Source organism: Poecilia mexicana, unplaced genomic scaffold (genome assembly GCF_051168715.1).
Source record: "Poecilia mexicana isolate PSO_F unplaced genomic scaffold, ASM5116871v1 scaffold_6, whole genome shotgun sequence".
Taxonomy (NCBI): Eukaryota; Metazoa; Chordata; class Actinopteri; order Cyprinodontiformes; family Poeciliidae; genus Poecilia; species Poecilia mexicana.
Genome location: NW_028263375.1, coordinates 27748227 through 27768491, shown reverse-complemented (window position 1 = coordinate 27768491; position 20265 = coordinate 27748227). Strand labels below are relative to the sequence as shown.

The window sequence follows — 20265 nt, the reverse complement described above, 5'->3', positions numbered from 1 at the left end:
GACAGAAAAAAGGAAAAAAAAAAAAGGTTGGGAGACATGCTTAAAGCAAAGGCCATTCAGTGGAAAGAATGATGGCTTGAAGTGAAGTTTAAATCATGACAAATTGAAACATTGCTCAAGTCTCCTCACTACCTCCCGCCCAAGAGCTTTTTACACTGCACTGCCCCCTGCTGGTTCAAAATATTCATGTCTGTGTTTCTGTGAATTCGAGGTTCTAAAATAAACTTGTACAAGACAGTTTATTGGCTTCTTTCAGTGTGGGAAATATTAAAATGCACTTCACCATGAATCCATTTACATGTGTAACCACAAGAGCAATAAACCAAACTTGTCGTATATATTTTCCTATCTGCAATCTGTAGCAGGAGATAAAAAAAAAGGGTGTTACTGTTGTGTTTTATGACAAACTAAAGCCACGAAGAAAATAATGAGCACACAATTTGTTGCGTCAACATTTTATTTCCATAAGTGCCTGTAACAGAGTCAGAGATATACTGCAGTCCTGATGTTGCATTTGGTCCAGAAACGTTTTACTTAAAGGCGTCTGCAGATGATGAAAAATAACAAAGCACATGAAAATATGAGCTGATGAATGGGGAGTGACCGACTTAATAAATAACGACAAATGTGAAGACATGGTGATGAAATGCTGCAGTGAATTAAAAAAAGCAAAAAAAAAAACAACATATGAGTGACACATAAAAAGGATGGACTCGCAAACATATACATATATCAATGTTGAACAGTCAATTTTAATATAGTTACTTGTTCTCTTAACACATTCTCAAATATGGAAAATCTTTTCATTTACTAGGAAACCAAAGACTTTATTTTAAACACAATATTTACACATAAACTAGAGGGTGGAAATGGGATATCCCGAGGGAAGAAGTTTTGTTTTATGTTGAATGGTATCACTCTAATACAAAGTGTCTTAATGTTTCGAAGCTCTGTGCTGCATCTATAATTACTGCTGAAGAAGACTATTAAACAACAAATCAAGGCTAATGTAAAGAAACAAAACACAACAAAATTACTATTTGGCTTGTGAAAAAGGCAATTCTGGTAAATGCTGTCAGGACAAATAAACATAGCAGCTCATTTTGCTCTAGTTTGTTCCAAATTAGAATTATTAACTTGGCACAACAGGTCAAAGTACCAAAACCTTAGCAGGAGAAGATTGTGATTTACAGTAGTGACCTTTTTCTTTTTATCTTTAACATGCAAAAAAAAAAAAAAACTAAAAATTTTTAATTTTATTTAATTTTATAAAATGAGTCTGTACATTCAACTAGGCTAAAATAAGGAATGTTTCTAATAAAAATAAATGCTTTCTGGTTTGTCATTAAAAGTTAAAAAGACCCAACAAGCTGAGGATGTTTGTGGTTATTTTTAGTTTTTGTGAAGTCCTTATTGGAGACAAGAAAATCCTTATTGGATACCTTTCAATTTGAGATTAAATAGGTGTTTCAGCTTAAATATTACAGGACCAAAGTAATGTTTCTGTTCTGCTTCTCCAGTCCAATAAATTTTTACAAGCTCTTTGGAAACGCATAGCAACAATACAATCTGATAGATGTCAACATGACCGAGAGCTGGAGTGGATTAGATTTGTGCAATTTGACTTCAAGTGCTTCTTTTTAACTCCTTTCTGCTTCAAAGCATCTGTCTTGTGGTTACAATTGGAAAAGCATTAGCTCTGCTTAAGATGTTAGGCACTAGCTATTGTTAGCTTAGCTTAGCTTAGTTTAGCATTAAAAAATGACAAGGGAAAACCCTAAACTTTAGGTTTGAATGTGATGCAATGGTATGCAGACAACGCTGTGAAAGTGGTATTCATCTTTCGGTTTCTAGACAGAAAGTGATATTATCTTTAGGTTGAATACCTGAGATAGGACATAGAACATAATGTTCTAGAATTGCGCTGGCAGCATGTTGGAGTAGCTCTGTTATTTAATTTCTCTAATTTGGGATCAATAAAGTATTTTGAATTGAATAATTGAGGTTACATTTTCAAAAATAAGGCAAAAATAATGTACCTTATATAGCTACATTATGTGCTACACCTTGCTAGTGTTACGGTTTAAGTGTCTTTATTTTTCAGAACCTCTTTAATTCTTTTTGGTAAATAATCACTAAGGCGTTCGACACATTCCTGAGATTTTGATTTGTCAGTTGCACATCCATAATCCATGACGCCAATGTTACACCACATCACTAAGGTGTTCTACTGGATTAAGAGCTTGTGACTGTGGATACGGTTAGAGTACAATGATCTCAATGTCATGTTCAAACCTGTGTGAAAAGGTTTGTAGCTTCGTGATATGGTGCACTGTCCTTCTGGAAGTAGCCGTCAGAAAATGGGTACACTGTGCATATAAATAGGTGGAAATTTATTGGTTGGCACCAACATTTTGGTAGTAGGGGCACTTAAAGGATGACCAACTGGTAGTCTGTGTCTCAAAGTGTGCCAAGAAAATATCCTTCACCACCACCTGCCAGAACCATTAAAATAAGGCAGCTTGATTATGTGCCTTAATGTTGTTTAACCCCAATATGACCCGGTGGATGTTTCAGGTGAAATAGCAAGTTTTTCTGATTTCTTGCAGCTCAGTTTTGTTGTCAATTCTTCGCTGACAACAGGCTGCTGTGGGTTGTTTGAGTTACAGTTGCTTTTCTATGAACTGTAAACTGCCTTTTTTTTGCCAGCACAACATCTCCCTGAATAGTTTCTTGTTTTTAGACCATTCTCTGTAAACTACAGAGACGGCTATGCTAATTTGCTTTTTATGTACCTGGAAAAAGTGGCCATTAATTGTATGTTTCACTTTTAAGTCATATTTTTTTTCATCAAGTATCCTGATTATCCCAAACGTAGTTTAATAAAAACAATGAAATATGTACCTATCAGCATGATTAATGTTTTGCCTATATGATGTTTAATACAATAGTTGAGCACATCAAAAGTACTTTTTTTGCAAACACTTTGCATGTTCATGTCGTGTCTGTGCCCTTTGACAGTGAGGAATGAGACAATGGAAATAAATAGACATGGCATTAGCCCTCTGAATGTAAGAAATCACTTCCTTCTTTGCCAATACGTCTTCAGTGTTTTCATGCCTGAGAATTTGTCCACAGCTGTTCTGAGAGAAGTCGGTGAAAAATTGCGTCAAAAGTGTGTTTCATTTAAACTGCTGTAGGAAAACTTAACACCAACATAAATGAAGTCCACCTCCTTCTATGTCCAAAATCAAAGTGTTTCAAACCCAGTACTGGTTCTTTTTCAAGGCCGGGTTCGTTGTCCGACAGTGCTGAAGCAACTCTGGATCTGCCCCTTTAGAGTCCACATTGGACATAGGAATGTTGTTGGCTGGGTCTGTTTTGCGAAAAGTTTCTGTTGTGGCCACCTCTCCATTTTTGGGCTTTGAGGCCACTGTCTGGACGTTGTGTTTTCCTGTCTTGTTTTTACGGATTAGATAGTAGGCCAAGACGGCTGCCAGTAGTAAGAGAAGGAGGACAACTAGAATGGGAATGAAGACGGACCAAAAATTCCCACGACGGGAAACATGTGGTTTCCCGTGTGTACCAGAGCCAGGGGATGATGGGGTGACACTATCTCCTGGGGTCTTTAGCAGAGTGGCAGGATAAACTGCAGAGGTGTTGTAAGGGCTTGTCTGGAATGAAAGGACACATTCTGCTGGAGGCACTCCATGGGCTTTCAGCAGGAACCGAGCTTCATCCTGATTACCCTTCGCTTTTGATCTTGAGGCAGTATCTAATATTTCCATTGCCACGCGACCTTCATCCAAGTCCTTCTGGGTAAATGTCTGTATTGGCTGGCCAGCATCAGGATCCTTAAAAGCCACAATACGAGCTCCTCTTGGCTCCTGGATGACTGTGAATGTGGGTGAGGCTCTTGTCTTGTTGGCTAGTGGAGATGCATCCAAAAGCTTTCTGTCCAACTGGACAAGTGAGCCTTGAGGTAACAAAGGATTTTGAGCAATTTTAGCCAGAGGCTGCACAGTGATGTTAAGGATAGAGGAGACATTGGCAGCTCGGCTACGGGCTGTAAATGAAACACTGTCTCGGGGTGAAGTGGACTTGACAAAACGGACACTGACTCTTCCTTCTTTGATCTGCTTCTGGGTGAAGGCAGATGTAGGCTGCCTGTCTACCATGACAGCTGCATATTTTGGAGTACTGGTGATTTTATAAAGGATCTCCTCCTCAACAGGACCACCTGTAGAGGCCCTCAACATCTCCTCAGTCACAAGAATCTGATCGTCTCCCTGTCGTACCTTGATCTCTGGGACTAGTTCGAGAAGCAGGGTGCGAGCTAAGATTCCTATGTGGAGTGTGTGTGGCCCCGTTTCATGCTCGCCATCTGATATGGTGAATTCCACAAATCCGCCTTTAAGGGTGCCATCGCTCTGGAAGGCTACCTCTACGCGATTGATCATTTCTTGAGTGAACTTAGAGATGGGTTCTGATGTAACAGAGTTAAAGAGATAGCCATTACGAGGGGCTTTGGTCACCTTGAAGAGCACCTCATCTGGTGGATTGTCTTCATCTTGGGTGTTGAGATGCTTCTGGGTTAGTGAGGTCTTGGAGCCTTGGAGAACTTCCAGAAGCATATCTGTAGTGACTAGTTCAGGGGGGTTGGAACCACGTCGTTTGACTGAAATATGAAAGATCTCATCCAGGATTACGGACTCAGAAGGGGAGGTCCTATCACCACTTCTTAACTTCAGATAGGCCTTGAAAGCAAGGCTGTCAAAAGCAGCCCCCGAGTCATCGTGAAGATACTCCAACTTTCCCTGAGACACGTCTGATTGTGTGAAGAGCGGGTTGTCACGGGGTAGATCTTCACCCAATAGGGTGATACGACCATGATCAGGGAAGCGCTTTATTTCAATAACAACATCTGCGTCAGTTTTCTTTTCTTCAGGTAGACTTGCCAGAAGGTTGGATGCATCAAGAATGGAATTGTCAATTGCTTTCCTCTGGCCCTGCACAATTTCAAGCCCTGAAGGGGAAAAAAACACAATTAAAAATCTCAAAGTCCACAAATATCATTTGTAAAAGATCCTCAACATTGGGGTCAGACCGTCTCCGGTTGATGTCTAACTGTGCAGCACTTTACACTCTCGTCAGAATGTTTGGAGAGACAGATGGAGCTTGTTATAGTGGCAGCGGCAAAAGCAGGATTGGTCAATCCTCTTTCTGACTTTGAACTGTTCAGTTACAGTTAAAACAAGGAAATCTTTCTAAAATAAAGAATGAGCTACGGCCTCCAAATATAAGAGATCATGTAGACAAGGACACTAATTCGATTATAACTAGATTTGGCAGTCTTTGAGAAGGATTGCTCAAAAAAGCAAAAACAAAAAACAGGGCATTTGAGGATAGTTTCAAACATAATCAATCAACTCTAATTTCAATCATGTTTAAACTATAATATATCAAGTTTTTTTCATCCATACATCCATTTTCTTATACCCTTGTCCCTAATGGGGCTAGAAGGGGTGCTGGTGCCTAACTCCAGCGAAACATTTCAGGTAAGAGACGGGGTACAGCCTGGACAGGTTGCCAGTCCATCGCAGATCAAGTTTTTTTTGTAGAAGTTAAATGTTTATGTTACTACTACTGAAAACAACCCTTTTTTTGCCTCAGTGAATACTTTACCTTTGTTCTTCCACATCTGAGAAGAAATGTTGCTATGAGCAGCATAGTAGGAGACTGTGATGGGCAGCGAGTGGCGGACATCTGGAGAAGCCTGGGATGATGCAGTGAACTCCATGGAGTCTCTCACCACCCAGAAAGGCTCGGTGGGCAGCTGGTGCTCATAGTAGACTGCTCCAGACTCCAACTGGGCATCAAGAGAAAAACAGAACAGCTAGTGTTGAGTTACATGTATTAATAGTCAACACTCTTTTATATTGAAGGTTTTGTTAGCTCTAGTTTCCTGTATTTTATAGTGAATTGACAGGAAAATGGGTAATAAGAGAAGGGTGAAGACATGCAGCAAAGGTCACCAGGCCGGGAATCGAACCTGTGATGGCTGCGTTGAGGACTATGGCCTCCATATGTAGAATGTGCTTAACCCCTTTGCCACCACAGTACCTCATCAACACTTTTTTCATCCTTTTATTTATTTTGTATTATGTGTTGCTGCCTAAAAGACAGACTGCTCCCTTTTGCATATTTTGAGGTATTGATGGCATTTTCTGCAGCATCACAGCACGGAAAGCTATTTGGTTGTGGAATTTGAACTTTTTTGTAATCAAACCTGCTTCTAATTGAAAACAATCGACTGAGGTAAAACCAAAATAGGCAGTCGGTTCTCATGTAAAATCAAATCTGCAAAAGCAGAGAACCTGATACCATCATCACAATGTCAGGTTAAATCATGCCCCCTGCTGGCCAAGATGAAGAACCTACTTTGTCCACATACTGAAAGCTTTGGCACTTCATAATCAACACGGTGCAGTGAGTTAATACATATCCAAAAGACAAATCTAAAGCAAAAGATATTCATCAATTAACTGCAGGATGAAACAGGATTATTTGTATTCTTAAAATGATAAAAAACACACATAATGTTTTGTCGCTACCAGCCATTTACAGATGCATAATTTCAAAGGAGATGGATTATGAGGATTTTAATAAAGAGGGGCTAGAAATGTTGTTTGGGAGAGGATATTTTTGATCATCTCAACTAACAAAAGTTTCCACATTATTTGAATTAGAAGTAGCAGTTTGCTGCACCTGCATTTTATGCATCACTGTAGTATTATATTTTATAGCACTGGGAAACTCACAAAACCTGACAATATATATATATATATATATATATATATATATATATATATATATATATATTCTGACCTCAGAATAGGCCTTTCATGGTTACATTGAACTGAAATGTATAATTCTGAGAATATAAAAATTGCATTTTTATTAGCTGCTTTTGCATTAAACAGTCACACAAACATTGTTCTTTTCCTGCTAGTTAAAATTTTTAAGTAGTCAAGTGAAGACAACCTTTTCTCTTCCTCTGCTAAGAATATTTCAGTCCAGATCTTGTATGAAATCTCTCTTTAAACCCTGAAAAATGTGTGGAGTAATAATTCTTCTTTGGCGTTGGTAATGATAATATGCTACAAAAACGTCTGACAAAATCCTGCTAAGTGCTGAGTCAGTGCTAAGTGAAACCTTTAGATATATCAGTTGAATTACTAGTATATCTTTACACTAGTAAAGATATACTAGTATATATATATAATCACCTGTTACTGACAGGTGATCACTGTCAGTAACAGTGATCACCTGTTACTGACACTTAATCCTTCCCTGTAATCGTTTGGCTGGGTCCCTATTACAGATACAATTGCTTAAAAAGCCTTTCATTTGAATAAAATACACACTCCTGTTCTGTTGGTTTGGATGACATACTATTTATACTGTTTAAATGTTAAGGTTCAAGATGAATGTTTGGATTGGCTTAACCCTCCCGCAGTCTTAGGAGGAGTGCAGCAGATCCCTCAGTTGGACACAGTGGGGTGCTGTCAGCCCGTCAGTTCCCGAAACTTCACACAAAAACCTTATAAAAGAGTGTTTATATTAGGGCCACTGAATGTAGAAAAAAGGACTAAATTAATGCCAAAAAACTCAGAAATTTGGGGAATAATCTGAGATTTTACAGAATAAACAATACATTTCTGAGCTCTGAGGAAAATATTCAGAAATTTTGATATTTATCTCAGAAATTTTTTTAGGAATTTTTGTGAATCAAAAATGTTCAACTTTTGAAACTCAGAAAATTCAAAGTTCTTTTTTCCAAGATAAATTCTAAGGTTTATCTCAAAATTGTTAACTTTTCAAGTTCAGAAATGTCCATGTGTTTTTCAAGATTTCTGAGATCAGTCTAAAATTTCTGAGTTTCTTGGCATATATTTACTCCTTTTTTTCTATCTACAATGGCCTTCTTTAATTCTTCTTTAATCTCTTTTAAGAAACAATCTAAACATCACTCAAAGTTACCTGTGACTGTGAGAACAAGCTAGCTTCTACAAACTGGTTCCGCTCATTGGCCAGGATAAGCCTCCCCAAACGAGGTGCGCGGACGAGCAGGAAGCTCGCTTCATTCCCGTCCTCGCTGGTTCCAACTTTGAGGTTAGTGGTCTTGATGACCTGTCGTGTTCCTGAAAAGACAAAGAAAACGTCTCTGTGTGGAAAATAGTCTCTTGTGCACCACAGCATTTGTTTAAAAAAAATGCATAACTATTTAAGAGGTTACTCTAAAAGTAGCACCTCGCTAAGTAAATGATGCTGATAATAGCTAAAAGCAGTTCCTTGAAACTTGAATCTGTCCTAATGAGTATTTTGGAAAATTTAGAGCAAATTAAAGTGCATGACGCTGCAATTACCACTTATGTCCATTAAGTGGTGCTGTTTGACGAGATTTATTCCCAACACATGCAGCGTCTGATGTCAGTGTCTGGCAGGACAGTGTTTCTAAAAATGTTTATTTATAGCTCTTTTCAGAACTTTTTCACATCACATCATGTTTTAGTCACAACATTAAATATCGAGAAGCACAACATTGGTAAAAGCAAGAACGCAGAGTAGCAGATATCATATAAAAGTCTGAAAACAATAAACTCAATGTTTACATCCATACTGGTGTTTGTGCAACTTTAAAGCTGCACAGCTTTTTATTGTCTCTAATTGTGAATAGTCTTCCCTTTAATGCTTAAAGAGACATGAACTTTTTGTACTTTTTTTTTAATTAAGCTGTTCTGGGACACATTCCTCTGGACTGGTGTCTTTTTTTCTTTCTTCTTTTTTAAGAAAGCCGTGAGAAGTAGAATATAAGGTTTGCCCCTCCACTCTACTCTACTCCGTCGTAGTCTAACACATCAATTTTCAGTAAAACACTTAATGTATTATGTGAGAAAATGTGAAAAAATGCAGGGGATGTGGATAGTTTTGCAAAGCACCTTGAAAGGAGCTTTACAACTTCATTGACAGGCACCTCTCTGGCCACCCCACCAAATTATCACGCTCACTAACCGAGGTAGCGTACATTCATTCAGCAAATCGCTCCTACTCATCCTCCTACTTCCCTTTCATTCAGCCGTCACCCAAAATGTTCTGAATCCCTGGCTCTGTGTCACGACCGCCTGCTCAGTCACGAAACCAAACGTTCGTCACCTCGTCGCTGAAATCCGGAAGCCTCCTGCCGTCCTTACCTGGGAAAACCACGAGTTCCTCCCCCGTTTCCAAGGTGATGGTGTGAGGCCTGGCCTTGATGACAAATCGATAGAGAGGAGACGTGTGCTCTCCATCTGTCACCGTGAAGCTGAACTCACCGGATTCTTCGCCTGCAGGAGGAGAGAGAAGTTTGGCTTTTTTCCCTCTCTCTTTTAAACGTTACATTTGCTACGTCATAAAAGCAGGATGTAACTAAAAGTTTGCTAAAGCTCGGTAACCTTGACAAGCAAAAACATTTATATATATCACAGTAAAGCGAGGAAAAGTGATGATCAAGGGTTCACAGTGTAGCTTCAGTGTCTGCTAAAAGGTGCATCGATCTGTCCCAGGGACTTTGCGAGAGGCGCAGGTCTGCATGCATTCAAGCAAATTAAAGAGAGAATTGGGAGCACATGAAGTTCATTTAATAAAGAAAACTAGCCCCTAACCCTCGTGGGTGAAGATGATCTCCCCTCTGTTTATGTGAGCCTGGGTGAAATTCTGAATGCTCTCCCCCGGCTCCTGTTTTAATGCCATCACCCCGTTGGTTGGTATGTCTATGTGGTAAACCAGCTCCTCCGCGGGGGTATCGGCGTCCTCTGTGCTCAGCACACTGGCAGTGATGGTGACTTGCTCTCCGGGAAGAACCTGGGAAATATCAAAGACAAGCGGAGTCACGCAGAGATGAATGAGACACCGCAGACGATTACTCAGGAGATCTGTGTACCTAGGCAGAAAGGTGACAGACAGGAGACGGTGAGGCTGCAAATCAGACCGTCAAACTAATATTAATGTTAAAGTCTGATTTAAAAACCTGGTCCATGTTACGTGGTGGGATGTTACCGAGACCCCTAGCAAAGTCACAACATTACGTCTTTATTCTCGAAATATGACTATTCTCATATTATTATGACTGTATTCTGGTAATATTACGATTTTGCTCTTGACTTTACTCTCAAAATATTATTACTTTATTCTCACATTGTTTCAACTTTATTCTCATATAACTTTATTTTCGTAATTTTATGACGGTTTTTTAAATTTTTTTTTGTTTTCTTACGGTAGCCTTAATACTGCGTTGTACTTTTGCTAGGTGTAACGCAAAAGAAGAAATTCCCTGATGCTCCATAGGAATGTGATCTCTGATCCTGATACAAATAATTAATACTCGTTGGAAGGCTCGTCAGTCACTAAAATCGTGTTTGATGGGGCAAAGTTTTACACAAACCAAACATTGGAAATCAGCCCAGAATCTCTAATTGGTGCATATTTACAAGGGGAAAAATGCAACAACAACTTTAAATACACAAACAAGAATGCAGCTCAGTCTGTAGCCACCTCTACAGAAACAATTAAAAAGGTTAATTATGTTTCCACTGCAGAGCGCAGACGCTCCTGTTATCAGAAGACAGAGCAGTGTTGCAGGCTGAATGATTCTCCCAGGGTGGAGGGTCTCTAATGGACTTCTAATGGTTGGCTGGCTGAAAGGAGCATTAATTGAAAGAAATGGGCCAGATCCCATGAAAGACATTCTTAAATAGCTGGGATCAGTTGGGAGAGAGAGCTGAGGTTGCCCCGCAATAAGAGTTTTCTATCGATCTATGGAGTCTCCTCTTCTGCCTTCAGACTCTGGATAAGGAGTAGGAACCCTCTGGCAAAAAGCAGAGAAGATACCTCAGACTTGGATATCGCTTTATCAGTGCTGCTCACTGAGACTCAGCTGTACAACACCAATAAACAATTGTAATGAGTAGTCCAATATGTTCATTTATCTCTTTTTAATGAGTGGATGTGCTGTAGTGAACCTTTTAATGTTTAGAAACAGAAAATTACACAGAGACCGGGTTGGGTTGAACAAAGGAAAGTCAAGACCATGTATTTATACAAAGTCATATTTAGAAAATTAAAATACATGCTCTGATTATGTTGGTTTGTCAGATTAAGAGTTGAAGATAAAAACCTTTAAGCAGGGATTAAAAAGACTTAATTAAACCCACATTTCTGTTTTTTTGGGGGCGTCTAATATAGTTTTCTAATCTTCCCATCAATCAGATAATTTTTTTCATGAGCTGGAAGAGGAAATATTATCATAATGTAAATAAAGACTTAAACAGTGTGTAATCTATATAATATTGCTCCCTCAGTGAGGCGAGTTACTGAAATAATAGACTTTTACATAACTTGCTATATAAATGTAACTTTTTTATATATACAGTGATACGTTTTGTAATATAGTTGTAATGTACCCAGGTTTTCACTAAAGTAAATGAAGTAAAATAAGTGAGAATGCTAACATTAGCATTCTTTGGATCTGAGTACTTCAAGGATTAGCTTGTTTTTAAATTCACTTCAGCCATAGTTCATAGTTTCAAACTTCACTTTTAAGTTCATTCATAGAAACTGTAAAAACTGAGTTGGCAGTCAAGCTAGTTCCTCTATATTTACTGCTGTTTGAGCTGAAGGCTAATATTAGCATGCTAACTAGCTAGCTAAATGTCTACGATGTGCTCCATCTGCTTTACTATTAGAATTTCTAGAACTTTCTGGTCCAAAAAAGTAACAAAACGTGACAGTGAATTCAAAAGTTTTGCTTTAAGTGTCTTAGCAAACTCTGACCTCAAAATACAATATTGCTAAAACTGTTTATTTTGTCCCCCATTAAATCAATCCCACAGACAACTTTGTAACTTGTTGTACTAAAAGTCTTGTTTCAATGTTTGGATAGATAAGAAAATAAATACATTAGATTGTTATTGACTTTTTACATTGTTGTTAGCTCATATAGCTAACATTACTTAATTTTGACACTGTGAATGATCAAATGCTAATACATTTCCTTACTTGGCATTTTTATCACAGTGAATACTAAGAGAAGAAGCTAATTAATTCTTTCTAGGATATTGAATGCTTGCTTCTACGGAAGCATTTAACTGCCAAAGGTAGGAAATAAATTCAGGAGCAGTATCTCATTAAAACGAGAACGTTTCTCATTATAACAAGATAGTTTGTTGGGATTTAGATCTCATTGAAAACAAAATATGTTCTTGTTTAAAAGAGAAAAGTCATAACAGTAAAACAGCCACACCTCATGGGATGTTTGAGTGTTGTCTAGAAGAAACAAAGTTTTAAAAAAAAGACTGAGAGAGACTGAAGGACTTTCTTGTTATAACAAAATGCTTCTGTAATGTCAAAGGTTTTACAACAACATGCATTTTTTTGCAGAGCCATCTACTAATACACCTGTACTAAAGATGTGCAGAAGTCTGAAAAATATGTTTTTTATGGACTCTAGTAAGATTTAACTAAGTCCTCATCCAGCCTGGTTTGTCCCAGCATTAGTGGGTTTAAGCTCAAAATTTTGCTTTGACTGTATATAAAGCCTAGTTTAGGCAATTAGTATTTTTTGTTGTTGCATATCTACCTTTCCTTAATGGCACATTATCTTGCATTTCTGATTTTTGAAGATTTTACTTGTGTCCCATAAGACAAAGTCATGGAGTATTAATTGAAAGCTTCCAGGTGCTCTGATCAACTTTCAAAATAAATTTAAACATTAAAAAACGTCTTGGTTTATTATACTATAATTATGAGCTTCAGCAAATACAAATCTTACCAAGTACTTTCGGTCAATTTTTTTGTACAAGTACCTCAGAAACTTTTAAGCAAGGTACAGGAGCTTGTTTTAAGTCAATAATTGCTTAATGTTGATTAAGTACAAGTTCCACTGATAGATTATTTCACGTATTTTAGTCTTATCGAGGACTGCTTGACTTTGTATGACAGCGTTGCTGGGCTACATCTCCATTCTTTCACTTTGTGAGTTTAATCTTTGCAGCCCAGACCTGATGTCAAGCCACAGAAATGTTTTCTTTTCCAAGCTCCCTTTATGCCATCTCTGATACAGTATTTCAGACTCAAATGTAACAAATGTGTTGTGAAGTGTATAATTTAGTTGCCTTACAGTCCACTGCGTAAAACATCCTGTTCAGTTTCACACTCCATCAAAGCTCCGTCACGACGACACACTGCATCAACAGTTCAAAGCTGTATTCCATCATCACACACTCTGAGCTTTTTTCTTTTCTCTTTAACTGCGAGTTTGTGTCTTTGTTCCGCTCTAATGACAACTTTTAAAACCGAGGACGAGTTCAAAGACAAGTGGGCTTTGAGTGGAAGGGAAACCAACTGGCCTGTTGTTCAGTCCAAGAAAGGCTGCAGCTGTACTCGTTAACTTTTTCTGCACTGTTGCAGTGAATTACCACAATGGTCAGAATTACGTTCAACAGCAACATTTAGATTTATAAGGGAGTATTTTTATCTTTGCATTTGGACCATAGAGGCACAGAGATGTTCTTAAGCAAAAGTTCTTCCATCCTCTTTCCATTGACCTGCAAGTTTTACTTAATGTACTTGATAAATAGCTGCCAATAAAAGTCGTTATTAGCCCCCCGCCTGCCATAACACATTAGAGGATATTATTTATTAGGACCAACAGAGATTGATTTCTGAATCTCAGAGGTAGAGGTGAGTCAGCCTGTCTCGTTAGGGACCCCTGACGGAGTTTAAAGATTTCTCAAACACCTACGTCATCCTGGGACCTGACCCATATGGCTACACGTGAGACTGATTTGAAACCGTTTCTAAGTGGCGTTAAAGGCCAGACCGTTGGAATTAATAGCTTTGACCATTCTAATTTGCCTATAACTTCCAAGACAGAGAACAGATTTATGCTGTATGCACCAGGAATTTATTTTTTATTTATATTTTATATTTTTGTCACATTACAACCAGATTTGCTCTCATGTGACCAGTTTACCGTGTTTCCTGTAGAAAACCAAATGTCTTATTGCTTTCTTTAAACAGTGAGCTTCCTCTTGCCACTCTTCCATTGAGTCTGGACTTTTGGATGTAGTTGACTTATACATTTATGTTTAATTTTTTGGATCACTAATTGAATAATGCAACTGTTATAGCCTAACACTGCTAACTCTTCTCTAAAACTTCCTCCCTTGCCTCTTTCTGCTGTGTTCCTTGGTCTTCATAATGCTGTTCTCTCAGTAGCATTCTCTTTCTCTGACATAGTTTACCTCTGTGACCTCAGGACCATATTATATTTATACTACTCACTAATTAGTATAATTAGTGAGTTATACTAACTCACTAATTAGTATTAGTGAGTTAGTAATACTAACTCACTTTCAGAAGCAAATCACTTGCTTCTGAAAGCAAGTGATTTTTAATGAGGGGCATCAGAGTTAAAGGGGTTTAATATAAATGTATACTACACCTTTTCAGATTGTTGTACGAAAAAATTTAGAAAACTAATTTTGCGTCACCTTCTAATTCACAATTATTTACACACTAGTTTGTCTTAGTCTCTTACTAAACATCTCAATAAAATACACTAAATATGTTTGACGGAATATGAAAAAAGTTAAGCGGGTGTCATTGCTTTTGCATATTTCCATCAAGCATCGAAGTGCTTGATGGATCCAGTAATCCAGTAATACCACGCCATTGAGAGTCTCTATCTCCTCAGGCTGGTTTTCTTCCTAAGTCCGCAAATGCACAGCCTGGTAGTTATTTCTTATTTCTCAGGCCACAAAGACGGCGGGTAAATGGAGACTAACCCAAACAATCTGAGCCAATCTGAGCCTCTTTGTGAGAAAGAGTGGAAGTGGTTCTGTTTGCCTTGCAGCAGAACACCCACCATCTCTTGACGAGGCAGCTGCTCAATGCACTCCTGTACTTTATCCGTCTGCTCACAGAAATCTTCAAAAGAGAGAGAGATGGCTCTTTAAGTAACTCTAGATATGGTGCAGTATGCAGAGATGACTCAGCTGATAATGGCACCCACCTGGCAAGTCTCTCAGGTTTACCAACCAGGAGAAAAATACTTATGTTACCATACCCAGACATTATTCATCCAAGTCTGCTTGTGTAGCTGCTGCTGCTCATATGGGTTTAGGAAAAAGCTCCAGGCAATGTGGAATATGTAATACTGATGTGGAGAATTATGTGTTGTAATCAGATTCCTAGAAAATCTTGAGCCTTAAAGAGGAAATTAATGCATTTAAAGACTCTTGACCAGGTGGACCGTCTATAGAACGTCTTTAGCAGATTCATATCTTGTAGCAGAAACATATGGCTTTTCTATTCTGATGCTGCAGGAAACAAGATTGAGCAGCTGAAGACAAGCTAATGTAAGATCACCGGGAAGAATGACTGTGTAAAAAAATCTTTAATCTTTAAGGAAAACTTAAGATATTTTAGTGGATATGAAGCAAAAAGAGTCTGAGACATTTTTTTCTTTTAAGGTTAAAACCAATATAAAGAACATAAGATACAAACAGGTTCTGATCGAGAGTCAGTTATTATAGCTAGAAACTAGAGATCAGGCCCAAAATCTGGGTGTAGTAATGGACTTTGACCTGAACCTTCAGAGTCACATAAAGACAGTTACAAAGTCAGCCTTGAAGAACATTTCCAGGATCAAAGAACTATGTCCCAGCAAGACCTAGAGAAACTTGTTTATCTTTAGTCACACTGATTACTGCAACAGTCCTCACAGGCCTGCCTAAAATAAATCAATCAGTTCTGATCCAGAACGATGCTGATCACATTCTCACTAAAACCAGGAAGATAGAGCACATCACCCCAGTTCTAAAGTCCTTACACTGACTCCTATTGCTCAGAGAATGGACTTTAAAATATTTCTGTTAATTTATAAATCACCGATTGGCTCAGCACCACAATAGATTAAAGATCTGCTGTTGCTCCTCCCAGGTCTTCTGATTCTAGTCTACTCTGAATAAGAAACACACATGCTGTTGGCAATTAGTGTAATGCAAGAGATTCATCAAACCAAGCCAACTTTCATTCATTACTCAATTTCTGATTCTCATGTTTCCATTGCCATCATCTTTAGGGGTGATTAGATATCAGAATGGACACTTTTGATCGGTATGTGGCTATGGGAGTCAGCTGCAGTACGTAATTTCTTAGGTTGAACCACAAAGGTAAGCTGCAACGCCCTATCAGCGTCAAAAAGCAAGACGTTGTCTCCAGTTTACTGCTCATCCTCTCTTGAGCCATATTCGATAGATACTATCTACAACCCCCACAAGGTTTTTTGTTTTGGGGATGATCTGACCCAGTCAAACCCTTAAGCTTGCCCATTTTCCCTTTCTAATGCATCAACTTTGTGGAGCAGATGTGTGTCCAATATATCCCACCCACTGACACGATCAAGAGATGATTAGTCTCATCTCTAAGTGGTCGTAATGTCCAGCACTGCTGGCGCTAGTTCAAGTTTGTTTTATTCACTGCCTCTTGTGTTTCTACAGTGCAGTTCCCTACATATTCCACTAGATGGCTACATTCCCACACTTTCTGCCCACACAATCTAGGGCAGGTATTCCAAAAATGGCCCCACAAATTGATGGTTTATATAACAATCAATGCATTTAGCAACTAAGGAGGATAGATTGCAAATTCAATTTGATTGAACACAATGGCTGAGATTTCATATTGAGGCACTAATGAAGTAGCAGCCACAGACAAATGACTTAGTTTGCAGGTGACTCAACAGGACAGTATTGCTTTTCCCCCCTTCTCTTTCTGTCAGAGTCTCTGGGGATATGAAGCTGTAACAACCAAAATCTCGACTGGTTCAGGAGTGTGGCTCGGGTTCTAGGAGTGAGAAAATGATGGTGTCTGCCATGACTACGAAGAAGAGAAGACAGCAGTGATATTTTCATTGTGGTTTCAGGTTCAAATCAGTTGTAGTCTAATGCTTATGAGCGTGAAAAGTAAAAATATTCAAAATTCATATTAAATTCATAGATGGAAAGACATTTTATTAAGACCAACTGTGCATGAGGAGACCATGTAAGTCATCACATCTGATCATCTGCTGCAGAGGTTGCTCACACACACACACACACGCACACACACACACACACACACACACACACACATATACAGACGCATATACTTCCTGCTTTAAATCAGCGCAGCGGCAGCTGGGGCCGGCCCCGGCTCTGTGTGGGTTACACGTCTCCGTATGTTATTATGTTACATTCTGCCGCCGCAGCAGAGGAGTCGCAGGGATTGGATGCCGCCCTCCGCTCTGCCAGAAAGCAGCGGTCTCGTCGACCATCTTGGGTTTTCCAAAAATACGGGTTGCCAGGGAGACGGGGGAGCCGCAGGGAGAGCAGGGAGGGCTGAATGACACAGTTAGTTTCCAGTTTTGTGAGCTGATTACTGCCGCCTTCACCCCCCCGCACACACACCCTCCCTCCTCCTACACCCCGAGTCCTCTAACGGCAGAGTCGACCCGACTGAACCTCAGAAACTTCTACGACTCGACTGACGCAAATCAAAGATTAATTGGGCTTACTGACCGTTTGGCCACAATAACAAAAAATGCAATGGATGGCAAAACGTACAGAATACTTGAAAATGCAATTAAGTCTAACGAACTTCCACAATGCAATAAAAGCCCATAATAAACATCTACTAAATTCACCTCCTTTTTTCCAAACAAAGAAGTAAAAAAGTTAAATTTTGGTTAAGTTGAGGTTTGATATATATATAAGATTTACTTAGATTGGACTGTGTTCCTTTTTCAGACTTTTTCCTTGCAAGAAAAAGCTTAAATATGTTGTAGATCAGGATGAATAACCAATCTGAGAATGGTCAACAATTCCTGTAAATTTCTGTTACTTCTATACAACATTACACCAAATTCTAAAAGTCTTTGGCTAAAAAATGCAATAACAGTATCTTTAACTTTAACCCAACGTTTCCAGCGGTAAGTTGTTTCACCGCCACTGGCACCCTGAGCAGCATTGATTGACAACGCTAAGACGTCTCCTCGTGACTCTGGCTGGTTGGTTTTGGTTGGTAGCGGTGCATTTATTCAGCCAGCAGTAGTGGCTCGTGGAGGAAATCCATCTTTTCACAGATTATGTGTCTCATAACTTGCTGTCACTACATATTTTTTATAAAAATAATACTGCGACTTTAAGGAGAAGATTCTGCCATGAGCTGTAGGACTTTTGCTTTATTCTAGGATTTGTTGGTTTGTTTTTAATATTCACTTAATTCCTTAGGTTTAGGATTTCTTGTAGCTAACTTTAGTACTTTATGTGTTTTATTACCCTCTGAGTTGGAGCTGTTCGTCAGTAAAGACTTTCTGTTTCTTCGTTACCTCTTTGTTCACAATCTTCAGTACATACATCTCTGTGTACTCCTACGTTTTTATCTCTATTGTTTACTTCTGATTCTGTCTGTGTTCCCCGTCCCAGCAGCTTCCCCCGTAGTCTCAGCTGCTTGCTCTCCCAAGCTGTCTCCCATCTTTAACTCACCTGTCTAGCATTCAGTAATCAATTTCAGATCGTCCTGGAGTCTCCACCAACATGTTTCTATGTATTCCTGTCATGCTGTATTATTTTGGATTCACAGAACCTTGTTCTTGAATTTCTTTTTGTAGTAACTCAGTTTATTTTCACCTTTCTGCTTTTAGGATATTCCCCATTATACATTGTTTAATATCTGACATTTATCTCCAGCTACAAATAGCAGGGTAGCTAGTTAGCTGAGCTAATAACCCAACTAATGTTGACATTTTAGCATAATTAGTACAAAAAGTTGTAATACTACCAGGTTTTCTTAAAAGCTATGTGAATCGATTACTGTTCATTTCCACTTTTTGTGCTGTTTACAGAGTAATGTGAAAAAGCCAATATTATCAGAGTTGTTAGCTCGGCTAGCTATCCTGGTATTTGTAGCTCTGGAGATTTGTTTGCCATCTGTACATTCAGACAAACATTACTTGTCATATATTGGCAAAGATTCGAAGGAGGTAATCATGTGAAAATAAGCTGGAGAGCTACAAATAGCAGGCTAGCTAGCTGAGCTAGCAACCTTGCTACTATTGGCTTTTTAGCATTACTCTATAAAGAGCACAAAAAATGGTAATACTGTACAAAACGACATTGGTGTAAATTGAGATTTATGATGGGCTGGATGTGAACAGATTAAGTTTAATTAAATTATTCTTAGATAATCAATGTTCAAAAAGTAGACCTTAGATCGTATATTCATTCTAGTGTAACACTTTCACAACGGCTCCAATTATCTTGTTGTGGAAAGCCCAAGCTTCTGACACGCTAAATCAACATTAAAGCTTAAAGTACCAACATGCAGTTATAAACCGACTTCCTTTTCTGCAGCTCAGAACCTCATAAACTCTTATGAGGCCATTCATTTTCTGCTCCTTTATGTGTTTCTCATGGTTTGGGCAACGCATTAAACCAGACAGATTTATCAACAGTCTTACAGTCCAACATGGACAAAGCTGATATCAAGTGTGTATCATAATATAATACGATGGGGAAAACTCTACATCCATGGTAAAACGTGTAATAAGTCGATAGAAAACAGGCTTTGTATTCTCTACGTTATCAAGCAGTTTCCCATCCAGCGTCTCTCCACCTCATTTACCTTAACGTGTTGCCAACGCACTGTCAAAGAGAGAAGCCTTACCTCCAGGCCGGCGTTGCGTGCCACCATTGGCGGCTCATCGTTCACCGGTATGATAGTGACGGAGATGGTGACAGGGAGGCTGCGGCGCTCAATCTCGTATGACGAGGCAGAGAGTGTAAAACTGTCCTCCGTGGTCTCGCTGCTGTCGTGCATGTAGACCACCTGTCCAAATTTTACCTGTAGGAGACAAAATCGTATCCAGCTGTCACTTAATTCTGAATCTGAAGCGAGTGTTTGAAATTCTTTGAAAACCTAGAGTCTTTACAGCGTTGAGGCTGATCCAAGTCGTCCCACCGCAGGGGGAAAAAAAAGGAAATGTATCAATTTAGAAGCTCTAAGGCAACAGGATTATTTTATTTACACAAGTATAAATATAAGTACTTTTTATGTAATATTTGATTAAGTATCTCTGGCTGCACTCAGCTTTTAAGACTTGATGTTTTTATTTGGAAGTTTGCA

General features: G+C 38.8%; 1 protein-coding gene across 1 annotated transcript in view; it reads right to left on the bottom strand.

Annotated features, from left to right (window-relative positions):
* Positions 1 to 439: 439 nt before the first annotated feature.
* The window catches only part of cspg4 (chondroitin sulfate proteoglycan 4), an 86247-nt gene continuing 66421 nt past the window's right edge, over positions 440 to 20265 (bottom strand). Inside the window, exons 6-11 of the mRNA XM_088006516.1 lie at positions 19807 to 19983; positions 9705 to 9903; positions 9255 to 9386; positions 8044 to 8204; positions 5686 to 5869; positions 440 to 5026 (exon numbers count right to left, since the gene is read on the bottom strand). Of these exons, the coding sequence (XP_087862642.1) occupies positions 3261 to 5026; positions 5686 to 5869; positions 8044 to 8204; positions 9255 to 9386; positions 9705 to 9903; positions 19807 to 19983 (2619 nt within the window). The 3' untranslated portion in view covers positions 440 to 3260. The remainder of the gene's footprint in view (positions 5027 to 5685; positions 5870 to 8043; positions 8205 to 9254; positions 9387 to 9704; positions 9904 to 19806; positions 19984 to 20265) is intronic.